The sequence below is a fragment of the Tigriopus californicus genome, chromosome 3 (genome assembly GCF_007210705.1).
Source record: "Tigriopus californicus strain San Diego chromosome 3, Tcal_SD_v2.1, whole genome shotgun sequence".
NCBI lineage: Eukaryota > Metazoa > Arthropoda > Copepoda > Harpacticoida > Harpacticidae > Tigriopus > Tigriopus californicus.
This window is the reverse complement of record NC_081442.1, coordinates 11,797,171-11,810,323: the sequence shown is the minus strand read 5'-3', so window position 1 is coordinate 11,810,323 and position 13,153 is coordinate 11,797,171. Positions and strand designations below refer to the sequence as shown.

General features: G+C 40.8%; 2 protein-coding genes and 1 long non-coding RNA gene across 7 annotated transcripts in view; 2 read left to right on the top strand and 1 right to left on the bottom strand.

The window, feature by feature from the left end:
• The window catches only part of LOC131878281 (serine/threonine-protein kinase tricornered-like), a 40,739-nt gene extending 32,028 nt beyond the window's left edge, over positions 1-8,711 (top strand). For all 4 annotated transcript variants that reach the window (XM_059224211.1, XM_059224208.1, XM_059224209.1 and 1 more), the window contains exons 2-8: positions 5,470-5,647; positions 5,994-6,168; positions 6,256-6,463; positions 6,537-6,654; positions 6,730-6,997; positions 7,078-7,265; positions 7,829-8,711. In XM_059224211.1, coding sequence (XP_059080194.1) covers positions 5,470-5,647; positions 5,994-6,168; positions 6,256-6,463; positions 6,537-6,654; positions 6,730-6,997; positions 7,078-7,265; positions 7,829-8,171 — 1,478 coding nt within the window. In that variant the 3' untranslated portion in view covers positions 8,172-8,711. The remainder of the gene's footprint in view (positions 1-5,469; positions 5,648-5,993; positions 6,169-6,255; positions 6,464-6,536; positions 6,655-6,729; positions 6,998-7,077; positions 7,266-7,828) is intronic.
• LOC131878291 (uncharacterized) overlaps positions 1-13,153 on the bottom strand; it is a 29,435-nt gene that overhangs the window by 12,745 nt on the left and 3,537 nt on the right. The window contains exon 2 of one of the 2 annotated variants that reach the window (XR_009372997.1): positions 165-346. The exons of the other annotated variant lie outside the window; for it this stretch is intronic. This is a non-coding gene — a long non-coding RNA (uncharacterized LOC131878291). The remainder of the gene's footprint in view (positions 1-164; positions 347-13,153) is intronic. 2 annotated transcript variants of the gene reach the window in all.
• LOC131878290 (pupal cuticle protein 27-like) lies at positions 10,234-11,722 on the top strand. Its single transcript, XM_059224221.1, has 3 exons — positions 10,234-10,512; positions 11,023-11,291; positions 11,355-11,722. The coding sequence occupies exons 1-3, from the start codon at positions 10,501-10,503 to the stop codon at positions 11,692-11,694; spliced, it is 621 nt and encodes a 206-aa protein (XP_059080204.1). The 5' UTR covers positions 10,234-10,500; the 3' UTR covers positions 11,695-11,722.

Sequence of the window (13,153 nt, the reverse complement as noted above, 5' to 3'; positions counted from 1 at the left end):
CCAAATGACAAGACTCTCGTGCTTCATTGCCATCAAGTACTATTTGGCAGTGTTGTTCTCCAGCCTTTTCCGAGGGACCGACCGACCTTTTGAGCCTTGAATTGGCTCATGCCGAAGATTGACAGCTGAGGAGAAAAGGATGTAAGGGTAAAAGTAATGATCACCTTCCATTATTATGACACACTCCCTTCCTCTCTTTCTTTGTGGAACATACTTGATATTCATTGCTTGCTTGCAACTCGCACTTTTCCATCAACAACCACTTCGTTCCCAGGAAATGGAGGCAAATTAGGTCAGCTCATTTGGAAAGTAGAATGATACTTTGTCAGTCAAACAAAAAAGAGCTCTAGAAGAGAGAAATAACGCTTTATGAAAAAGCACATTTTCTATTGCGCAGGTCATCATTGTCAGCAATCTTGTCGTTCTGAATTCACAAGTCTTAAAATGAGAGCAGAACAAAATTGCAGATAAAGGGGAAAAAACTCACTCTTTTTGGGTAGTGTTCGATCTCTAAAAAAGAACTCTCAAGAAAAGCAAGATCTGGCAATATAGAAGGCTTAAAGGTTCGGGGAGCTGCCATGCCCAATTTCATGAAGCCTTCCCTTTTTTCTTTTTGCTTTTATGACAAAAGCATTGATTCTTATTTTTTTGAGTTGTTATCCTTACTCTCTTATACTAGAGTATACTTATGCATACGTAGTCGAAAACTTGGACGCAATGAGACACGAAGGCACAAGTCCGGTTACGTCAAGTTCCAAGTAGTTTATTCAAGTAATTTTCTTTAGGGAAATGAAAAAGTGTGACAATGATTTTTTCACAATTGCCGGCAACTTTATTCAATTCGTCATGCTTACGAAACATGAACAAGGCTTCCTTGGGATTTACATGAGCACTTTTTGTGACCTAAAATTCAAATCTATTCTTCCCTTGAGACGTTTGAATGTATTCAGTTTTCCTAGTCAAAAGTCGGAACTTATGAATGAAACTCGGTTTACAAAAGTGGATCTGATGTCACGGAATTGAATCCCATTTTTGAGGGTACAAATAATGAGTTAATCAGAGTTCAAGGAAACCATTGAACTTCACAACAAAATAGAAAATCAGGATAGTAGAAACCTTTCTTTTGGCATTCTGTTTGAGAGCTCTCATTGCGATTGTCCGTGAATATGTGGAACGGAGAGTATTTTGCGGGTAGTTATGACTCTGCCATTCGTTCTCGGGAGCCAAACCAACTTATTAGTCCTCTGGATGGTCTTGAAGGTCATCTGAGACGATAAGCCAGCCTTTAAAGGGATGAGGAGGAAAACGGTATTGGAATGAATGGCCTTTAGCGAGAGGCAACGAGAGCGAGAACGAGGAAGAGTCTTCTTGTACTCAATGGGAATCCATTGAGAGAGCATGCACGGGCTTTTGTGCGCAATCTCCTTTAGCCGCACTCTCAAAGAGCTCTTGGGTTTTGTATCTTTGTAAATATTGAAGGTTATACAACCTTTACACACAGAAAAGAAGAAGACTAGGACTGCCTGGCGGCTTTTTCTATGTTTTTGTACAAACAAGGGACTCTACTCAAACATATAACGAGCTTACCAAGTTATTTCCTCGCTTGTAAGACTTTTAAAAAAAGAGCACGGCTTGTCCTACCAGAGGGCATAAATATTTGATAAAGTAGAACTCAGCAATTCTACTTACAATGGATGCAGATTGAAAAATAAAGTTGGAACGTATTACCACGATTGAATGTACGGTTCATTTCAATATGTTGAAACCCAAAGATAAACCTTTTAGACGTTGGATGTCCACATTCAAGCAGAATGAATATTGATTGAGATATATTCCAGTCTGAATATGAGTTCCATTGCCTGGAACACTGGACATTCTCTTTGAAAAGGGCCTCGTCTATGGGCCTTTAGGGCCTATTCAAACAATTGCCACGTGCCTCTCCGGGGCTCTTTGTCATGTTGTGTGTGTGTATTAGTGGACGACAGCCAAAGAGCGAAGGTTCCAAGACTCTTACGGAGTGTTTTATTGTATTGTACATGTGGTCCATGGTCCTGACATTACGTCAATGCAATGGTGAGAAGGCCGGGAAAGCAAGGCCGCCAAGCCAGGAGAAAATATTTGCAATCTTTCTCCAAAAGTGGCCTTCGAGTCCGCTTGGTTGGACCCGGGGAGAGGCCTCGAGGGCCTCGCTTTGGTGGGCCCATCTCATGACGACAACACATTGAAAACAGCCTGGCCGTGAGCCTTGTTTGGACTTAGGGAGGAACAAAAGGGGTCTTATGTTCCATTGGGAGCACTTAGTGTTTGTTTTGAACCTGACTTACACTAGCTACCCAAAAAAAAATCGTCCGCTTCAAAAGGTGTTATTGCTTGGATCAAAGTTGGGGTTTATCGAATTTCACGTCGGGAAAATGTTTTGCCGCCAGTGTTGCCATGATACCTTGTGATTGGATTTGCATCTCCGTAACTTCTTGAATAGAGTTTTGTTTTTGTTTTCTGCTTGGTCTGCCATCTCAGCGCAATGGACACTTGTAAACGACATTTTAAAAAAAGAAAACCTTCATTGCCATTCTGGGTCATGTCATAGCATAAAAGTGTGAGTGTATACATTTTACAAATATACTTGGAATATTCATTCATGATATTGATAGAAAATCACAGGTAAATGAATCGACGAAACGTTTTGATTACCCAGGCTATATCTCAAAATATAATTTTTTTCGAGAACCCTTTTTAAGACTGTGAACCAATTTCGTAACACATCTGTTTATTAGGGAATCGTTCTTAAGGCTCAAGTTCACTCGGCAACACTTCTCCTAAAAAGCCACGTTTGCGCACAAATCCAAGTGAATAAATACACATTGTCGAGAGGAATGGCTAAAATGCGTTCTCACTTTTGTGAATCCCCCGCTTCATGAGAGGAAAATCCGGGCATTAAGTCAACAAGATCTCTTTAAGCACTGTCAGAGTCAATTTCCCACACACCGCTTTCAGGATGATGGGCGTATTATGCCGACGGAGGAGGCCCAGAGTCTCCATTTTCAGAGAAAAGTCAACATCTTTCGATCACTCTCTGACTCTCTGACTGACGAGCGATGGCTTTATCTTGTCTCTGTGAGAGAGCACAGAAAGATTGAACGCGACATTCCGAGAAAAATCCCATCCCTTCCTTCTATGTGTGCCTTAATGATTGGATTCTAATGTGATTCCTCCATTATATTTGGAAAATTCCTCTCAATCCCACTCTGAACTTGTTCGTTTGTACTTTCCTTTGAAATACTTGCCCTGGTCAAAGTGAAGGCTGATACCATATCGTTTAAAGGCCATTCGCAACCTTGATAACAGAAAGAATGATCTTATAAAGTATTGTCGGATTTAGCACTTGGAAACCCGAAAACAATGCCATCATATGGTTTCATAAGGCTGAAGATGTGAATCTTGTGCGCGATATCTATTTACATTTCAAGGTCCCTTTTTGCAGCCTTATCATTGTACAGTAGAACAGACAAGAAGAGTTGACATCGTTTGTCATCCTAAATCACACTCTTAAGAGGATTTGAAAAAAAGCCCTGGGTTTTCTCCAACACTGAAATAACTCACATCCCTAATGTCTTTAATATACCTTAGATAGATAAATATCCTGTTTAAAACAGAGTTTTAATTTGACTCCATCGAGCACTGGAAACAAATGAGGACAATCCATTTTACAAGCTCAAATGGCGAAAGTCGTCACAAAGAGGCCCAACTTTCTCAAGAATGGATGATACCATGAGGCAAGTTGGTGAAGAAAGAAAGGCAACTTGTGTTGGAATGCCAAGCCTTTTTGGAGTTGCCTTGAACTTGAGCTCCAGCCAAAGGCTATAACAAAAGTATGTCGGAAGTTGCCGTTGTAAGAAAGAAAAAACCTAACGAGACTCTAGCCCGTTTTAAATATACTTCAACTGCCTCTCTTGGAAAACGATACGCCCTTGAACCATGGAAAATTTAATGGTTTTCCTGATGACAATCGGGAGAGATTTTCCACTGTTTTCTAGAATTGGATCGAGCTGGTTCGTTGTTAATCGCGGTCGTTCCATTTGGAAAACCGCAAATGAAAGGCCGTGTCAATACAATACCTCTCAAGTTGGATTCTAGAGGACATCATATGATTCTGTGGGTGTTCTAGGACAGCTAGGGTACAAATGGTTATACCCTCCTCTCTACGTATTCACGCTTTTATTCCGCTAAAAGTTCCGTAGTGGTCGCATATGGAATACCAAGTTGGAACTCGGAACACTCAGTGGCATCCGGTGTTCCAAATCCGCAGCAAAAAAAGTATTGGCATCTTCAACAAGACGGAAAGTGTCTGCCAAGCTAGAAAGAATGCTATCCAACTCGATACAGTAGATGGAGCAAGGAGCTCGCAGGCCGTGAAAGATCTGCAGTAAATTTTGCGATGGACAGATTCCATTTAATTTTGAGAGAAAAGGCCAGACGTTAAACCTCCTCATTCAGGGACGCCGAAAGTCTTAGGCGACAACTTGGTGCTCATTGTGAAGCGAGGACAAGCGAAAGGAAATGAATGAAGGTTAATGCAAAGACACGTATGTTTCAAAGAAGTGAGCACATTGCAAAGCATAGGATCTCTGAGGGTGTTTGTACTATGAGAAGCCCAGTTCCATCCATCCAGACCATTCTGGGAGGTCTGTGGTTTACAAATGAAGTTGTTCTACGAAAGGCAGAATGTATTTTTAGGCACCCTGCATGGCGTGGTTTCGACAAACTTATCTCCTAGACTCGGAGGAGATCAATCCAAGGCCCCTACCAGGATAAAAGATGAGAGGATAAGGATCTTTAGATTGGATCAGACCTCCTAAATGATTCAAGAGGGCCTCTCTCAATACATGGCGTAGAACAAGTTCCTAATTCTGGAACCTCCGCTTCCTAGATCATGTTTGTTATTGTCGAGAATGTCGCCATTGGTCTTTTTTTGGAAGAAATATGGTTCCGTCTTGGATCTTGGAACCATCATTCTTCAATGAGTAGTCGAGCTCCTTCTTCTTTTTTTCCAAGGCTTCATCAATACTCAAAAGGCATCGCAAGGGAATAGTGTTACGCTTGGAGCTCGAAATATGGCAAGAAATTGGGTAGGTTCTGGGTATTTTGAAGCTCCTCGGAGACTAATTTATGATCCACACGGTTCCATACGATGAACAACTTGGAGCCTTGAGAGCAGCATAAGCGTTACCAACACTAACAGCATATTTAAAAAGGGACAAAAAAGGAAATTAAGGAGAAACAGATAAATCAGGGAAAAGACATTCTGGCTATGGAACAACGGTTGGTGAAGGGAAGTTGAATTTTGGGAACCTGAAGGGGCACGCATGACTGGTCTGGGAGAACTCGTGACAGACACAATGGATTTTGACAGTTGGAGGAGATGCCTTGCTTGGCCTTGCAGGTACATATGTATTGTCCTCTTCCTTTCAGGCATGCTCAGCCCAATGACCTCCGCCTCGGAGAACGACCTCAATTGTACCCCCTCGTCTCCGTCAATATCGCCTTATCGGTTCTCCGGCCACACCCTGGATAAGGCTACCAAGGCCAAAGTAACCCTGGAAAACTATTACAGCAATCTCATCTCACAACACAAAGAGAGAAAACACAGGCAAGTCAAAATTAAAGGGATGTTTTAGAAGAACGGAATTCGTGCAATCATGAGCCGAGATAGGATCCAACCGGGGTTGGAGGCTGTATTTGACTAGGTTTCGTTGAGATCAAGTTTCAAATTCCTTTCATGTCAGTTCTTTGTATCAAGTGTGTAGATGTATTTAGCGCAAGGTTTCTATGCCTTTTCACAAAACCTCTCGGCTTTCGCAAGAACGTTTCGTAAAAATACATACCGTGAAGTACGATTGGTTCCCTTTCTTTGAGTGGGTGGATCTATTGAGTGCTCTTAGATTACAATTCCCTAATCTCCTTTATTTGGTCTAATCAAAAGTCTCTTATTTCAGGTTGGAACTTCTAGAAGAATCCCTCAAAGACGATTCGATAAGTGACGATCTCAAGGATGAGAAGCGGGTTCAACATGCGGCCAAGGAGACCGAATTCCTTCGCTTGAAACGCTCAAGATTGGGCGTGGACGACTTTGATCCAATCAAAGTCATTGGGAAAGGGGCATTTGGAGAGGTCAGTATTGGAACATCTTCATTCTTCTTAATTCTCCATCTAGGGCAAAAGCTAGAATTTGAACTGATAAAGCGGCCATCCTTCCAGGTTCGATTGACCCAAAAGATTGATACTGGTCACGTGTACGCCATGAAGATTCTTCGGAAAGCTGATATGGTCGAGAAGGAGCAGATTGCTCATGTCAGAGCGGAAAGAGATGTGTTGGTGGAGGCGGATCACACTTGGATTGTCAAGATGTATTATTCCTTCCAAGATCCCATCAATCTTTATTTAATCATGGAATTCTTACCAGGAGGTGCGTAATGTGAAACGCGATGATTTGGAGGGACAAGCTCTTTGACTTACGACGGATTCTCTCCCGGTTTTAGGTGATATGATGACCCTTCTAATGAAGAAGGACACTTTGTCAGAGGATTGCACTCAGTTCTATATTGCGGAAACAGCCTTGGCCATTGATTCCATCCATAAATTAGGATTCATTCATAGGTACCAGGGCTTTTTTAGAAACTGTTTATCCCTCACACCGGAACGTTTCAATGAATAAATCACTTAATCTTCCAGAGATATCAAGCCCGATAATCTGTTGTTGGATGCCCGTGGGCACCTTAAGTTGTCAGACTTTGGCCTTTGCACGGGCCTCAAGAAGTCACATCGGACAGATTTCTACCGCAATCTCTCCAAGGCCAAACCCACGGACTTCACCTCTCATCACTTATCCAATCCCATGGATTCCAAGCGAAAAGCGGAATCCTGGAAGAGGAACAGGCGGCAGCTGGCTTATTCCACCGTGGGAACCCCCGACTACATTGCTCCAGAGGTTTTTCAACAGGTAACCGTGGCTCATGTTTTTGTTTGAATATTGTTTTTTCTTTGATAACACGAATGCTTTCTCCCCAAATATGCTCTCAGAATGGATACTCGTCGGCTTGTGATTGGTGGTCCTTGGGTGTGATCATGTATGAGATGCTGATTGGGTATCCACCATTTTGTAGCGAGAACCCACAAGAAACGTACCGCAAGATCATGAACTGGAAGGAGACCCTCGTGTTTCCGCCAGAAGTGCCCATCTCAGAGGCGGCAAAAATCACCATAATGAAGTGAGTCTTTTGATTGGAAGTATTTAAAACAGGGGCTACAGATCATTTTTTTCACTCGCCTTGCCATTAGATGATTCAAACCAAAGGATTGGAGAAGGCCCAAGAACGTTGCTAGGCTTTAGGCGGATGTATAGCCAATAGTTTAGTCCTTGTGTTTTCAGGATAAAGGAATGGATTGTAAATGCAGTTTTTCCCCGAGCAATATTCTTTTAAGTCCACTTATCCAAGGCTTCAAGTTTGTGAGATAAACAACAATTTGCACTTTCGAAATTTGCAAATAATTGAAGGACGCGACGTTTCAGTCTGAATCTGCAATTACGTCACGCCAGTGTGGATGTGTAATTGGAATTGCTTTATCGTTGACAATCCTTCCAATTAAAATGTTTCCCGGACAAAAAAACAACCGCATTTCTTTGTTTACGAATAATTTTCGTTTAGCTCGTCATGAAAAAAGCCCTAGATTATGTGCATATGTTTTACAAAGCTACAGTTGACTTGCCTGAATGTATGAACAGCTCTCCAAAATCCTATACAGAAACCTAATTCCTTGTGACTCATTCCAGATTCTGTTGTGAGGAAGAAAAACGAGTCAAGACCTTGGATGATATCAAGAAATTGCCCTTCTTCTTGGGTGTGGATTGGGGTCACATCCGTGATCGGCCGGCCGCCATCCCAGTCGAGGTCAAGTCCATCGACGACACTTCCAACTTTGATGACTTCCCGGACGTGGATCTGAAGATCCCCATGCCTTACAACAATAACAATCAAGCCCAGAGCTCCTCGTCGTCACCCAATGATAACTCCTACAAGGACTGGGTCTTCATCAATTACACCTTCAAGCGCTTCGAAGGCCTCACACAACGTGGGCCTCTCATCCCGTCACGGCTTCTGGGAGCGGCTAAATGAATCGTGAGCCCTTAGGCTCGGTCTCGAGTTCCATGCGGGTGTCATGTCAACAAGCAAACGGAAACTTCAAACAAAAGCCTTGTCAGTGCATTTCCACCAGGGAATGCATTCCTTCTTTTAGGGTTCAGCTCATGTTAGTGCGTCAGCGTTATTGTAAAACTCATACAAGTTACTTGATTTGTGATAAAATTGTTCTACAACCGTTCAACAATCCGAGGTTTTTCAGTTGCGTTCTCAATTGAAGCAACTCGAGTGAAACGAGACTGCTCAGAGCAGCTGACGAAACAAAATCAATATGGGACAAAAAATGAATCGGATATTTTCACGCAAGACTCACCCAACTTGTCCTCCCTCTCTCCTGATCCTTATCCAAACACACAGAGTTCTACTAGATGAAGACAATTCCTATAGTTTAAACAAGAGTGTTATGATTCTTGTAGGATTATTGCAATTACCTTATTACATACAGCATAACTATTATTAACATTTCAAGTTGTCATTGCATATCACCAATAAATTATTTTTTTGTGACAGACAAAACGGTGTATCGAGTTTTCCTTTCATCACTACTTCATCTCATGTTAGTTGTTCGTCCCTTTGCTAGAACTTCCATGCCGAAGGACATCAACTTTTTTTCAAATGTACGTTTTTGACCTGAGGGCTCTTTTAGACTTCATCTCACAGACGCCAAGACTCAATCTCATGTTTTGATCTCACTACGCTTGTACTCGGTTTGACTAATCTGGGGGAACAAGTTTAAAACAGGGTCGACGAACAACTAAATATTCATGGATATCCACTGATGAAAAGGGGAACATTCTCCGTAAATTGAAAACAAAAACCTTAGGTGTTGTCTCGTATTATTGCAAATTATTTGATAGGCATATTTCTTACTTCATGAAATAAACGCATCCTCAATTTAATCTTCCCTTGGTTTGAAAGTAACCGTCAGTTGGATGTAAGCATTAAAAAAATGGTCCTCAGAACGACCGGTTTAAAAAAAGAATTACTCAAAAACAAATTAATAGGTAAAGACTCACAGTTTTCAATGGGAAATGAATGATGTTTGTCATTCAAAGAGTCATCTTTTTACTTCAATCTTTGGCTTTTTTTACTTGCACCTCCTAAAGTTGAAAGCACTGATTCTTTGGGACTTCCCCTATCTATTTAGTTCACCCATAAGACACATTTGGGTGAAGTTCAATGACTTCACTCATATACAATGTTCATGTTAATTGCAGAAAAAAAACAATTTTTCTTTATTGTTTTGAAGCGTTCCTTCAAGAAAACTACGGCTTTTATCGATTGACCAGAAAAAGAACAGGGGATCTCATGAAATTGCGTCAGAGAGCTTAACAGGTCGATAAAAAGAGATAACGGGGACACCAAAAAAGATTGTTGAACATCTCGTTTGAAGAGTGTCTCAATAGAAAGGCCAAATCAAGTCAAAAGTATAGAAAAAACGAAAAATGTTCACAGAATTGGGAAAATATTTATCCACGGAAACCAATTTCTTTTTTTGTCATCAAGCAGTTTTGTTTTTGTTGAGAGATAGAAAGCAGTATGGTGTTGCAACTATTAACATATTTATATTGACGAATGCTTAAGGTGTTGTACACTTAGATAACAATCGTTTCGATGGAATCTAAGGCTGTGATTCTCAGATTCTTGGTTTTTGATGTTTTATATTCTTTTTTTTTCAAGTAAAGAACATTTGATTTTCTAGCACAACATGTATAGGAAATTGCAAAAAGAAATGATTATTACTCATTCCTTTGCGGGACATGTTGTGTTCATTCTATCGTTTTAACACTGTACAAGTGTATTTTACATGAACAAGCTTATGCCACCTATTGCTTCACCTCTCTTAAGCACTAAAAACTGGTCAGACCATGCAAATGTTTCCAAGCCACTATCGAAATTCTCGGCAGAAAACTCGATATTCCTTGAAGAATAGCCCATGGTCTAAATTCCATGAACCCAATCCATGCAAATATTCTTCAGTGTTGATGAAGTGGCATAGAAGGGCGTGGCGTTTGATCTGTCCTACACAGAGCAGAGCTACAAATGGTCGGCCATGCCAAACGTCCGTTCGACGATTGCGTAGTCATCAGTGAACAAACGGTAAGAATGTGGCTCGTGTATTGTTGCCAGAGAAGCGGGGCTGTCGGGGCTGCTATCAGGTGGTCGATCAGGTTCCCGCAATAATTATTATCCCCGTTGATCTTTGTCCTGGGCATCAGTATTGGTCAACACTTTGAGGAGTGAAGTCGACAAGGAATTGAATTGGTTAAACTCAGTCAAGTGGTCCCAAAACATTTCAAACATCATGAACAGATTCGTAAGGCAATAAGTTTTAATTGTTATGCAAAAGTACCCTAATGCGCGTTCTTGAAAGTAAAAAAAAAGTTTTAGGGTAGTTTCTGTTTGAATCGAAAAGCCCAACAAACACCATTTATTATATTTGACTCTTCTGGGATAGGTTTGGTCGATAGATTAAAGCAATGTTCCGATCAAATCCCTCACGAAATTAATCAAGTTCTTTCTTAGACAGATCTATATCTCATAAGAATTTCAAAGAACACTTTAAACCCTTTACTGATGTATTATCCTCACCGACAAGCTCCTGACTTTATCACATTTCAATGCGAATACAACCTAGACTTAAATGAGCATTATCTCCACTAAAATGCTTTTTAGTCCATTTATCAAATGCTTCAAATTTGTGAAATAAAGAACTATTTGCATCTGAATCTGCAATTTTGACACGCCATTGTGTAGATGTATTTGGAATTGGTTTATCAGTGACAATGCTTCCAACTAAATGTATGCTGAAATCATTCCCCAATAGGTCGCAACGCTTTCCCTGATTGTTGCTTTGGCTTCCGGAGCGCCTCAAACCGGGCTTTACAATGGGGACCCGAGTTTGGCCAAAATCCTCCAGGAACAACGCTTCAATGTAGGCAATGACAAATTCGGCCATGCCACTCAACAAGAAGATGGCGTTGCCATCCGTGAGGAATCCACCGGTAACAATAACCGCATTGGACAATACCAATACATCGGAGATGATGGCAAGACCTACACCGTCAAATATGAAGCCGGAGTCAACGGATTCAGGTGGAATACTTGTTGATTTTAGCGTCCTTGAAGCGTTTTCTACTTGAAAATCACTCTTTACAGGATTTTGGAAGGAGACCACATTCCATCTGGAGGACAGACCGCGGCTGCTGCCGTTGAGGATGTCGAATACGATTACCAGTACTACGACGATGCTCTCCCTGATTCTCCATTTGTCAACCCTTACGATCCCACTCATCAACAGCCCGAATTATTGGCTGGCAACCTGGCTGGTCATTTGGCCGGTTTATACAAGGAGCCCGTGACCCAGAAACCAAAAGCTTTGAATCCTTTGAGTCTAGAGGACCCCACTCACCCACAGAGGTTCTTTCCCTCAGGCGATGTGCAATTCAATCGCTTTGAGGATGGATTCAATTACAATTTCCGATCGAACAAGAAATAAACCATGTTCATGATTGTTTTACCATTTACTTGGACAACTTTGCTCTTTATCAGTAGAGTATTTGCAATGAGCTTGGACACTATCATTCAGTTTCTGCACTGGTAGTGAGCAAATAATTTACATTACCTCTCAACTTCAATATAATTCTTAATGACTCTTTTCACGGTTGCAAAGATAACCACATTCCGGTCTATAAAAGGAGGGTTACATGAATGGCAGCATGAACTGGGGCAAGGGTGAAAGAGAGTGTGCTAATTTGCTACTAAGTATAATAATTTCCTTGGAATTAACTGTGGACTATTCGAATTTACTAGACCATATTAAACCGATGAAGTATTGTTTTCTTGACTATGTTTTTATACTTTTCCTTTTCATTTTCTTGAATGTCAATTACTCTGAAGATAAATTGTCGCTTCGGAAACGAATTTTGAATTTTGAAGACAAAAAGTTGTGCAAGTTCAAGTCTCCAGAAGCGGTTGATGAGACAACTCGACCGAAGACGACTTAACACATCAAAGGACCTGAATCAGGGAACAACCCGACCAGATGGATAACTCGACCGATCATGCAAATGATAAAGAAATGATTGGGGAAATTCGGAAGTAGGTTTAAAGAACTATCTTTTCTCTTTGAATTGCGGACATGTGTTCAAGTATGGGGGACCGGAAATTGTGACAGGGCAAACTGGTTTACATTAGATTAAATTCATTGAAATTTGCCATTAATAACAACGGAATGACATGCTTTATCAGGGAAAAAACTGCTGTACCGTACATCCGCCTCAAGGGCTTTCTAGACCCGCTTTCTCGAATCTACTGGTGGATGGAATGTGACATCAAAGAATAGTAAGTTTCTGTTTTTCTTTGTTTTGGATTACACCGGTAAAATATTCCACAAAATTAATTACATAGCTGTTTTGAAACCAATCGAGTACCTTTTCCAAGAAATAACCATAGTGTGTTTTTAAGCGTTTTTTTTTTCTTTTTTTACATTTCTAATGGTCCATATTTTGTTAGATTTGCGTTAGATTCATGGACCAAGTCATGTTCAAAGCCCTTGAGGATATCTATAATTTGTTTACATTGAAAGTTCATATTTTTTTTCAAGCAACACAGACGTTGCCAATTTTACTGTTACATCCATTGAGATTTTGTTGAACTTTAAATCAATGATTGTTTAGGGACTTCTTTGCCACCTCATATGCTCATATGAAGGACGAGAGTAACATGAACATTAACGCTTACCTGTTGTTCGGAATATTGGCAAGCAAATGTAGTTCAAGGTTCATCGTACTCATGCGGTTAATATTCGTTCTTTGTTAAATAACTTCAATATCCCATGTTTCGAAATATCATCCTCACATGACACTGATATCGGGCCTAATTTGAAAAGTGGCGACATCAACTTTATCGTCCAAATCGATCTTGACATTGGGAGGAGTCTTCCAAGGTAGAATAGT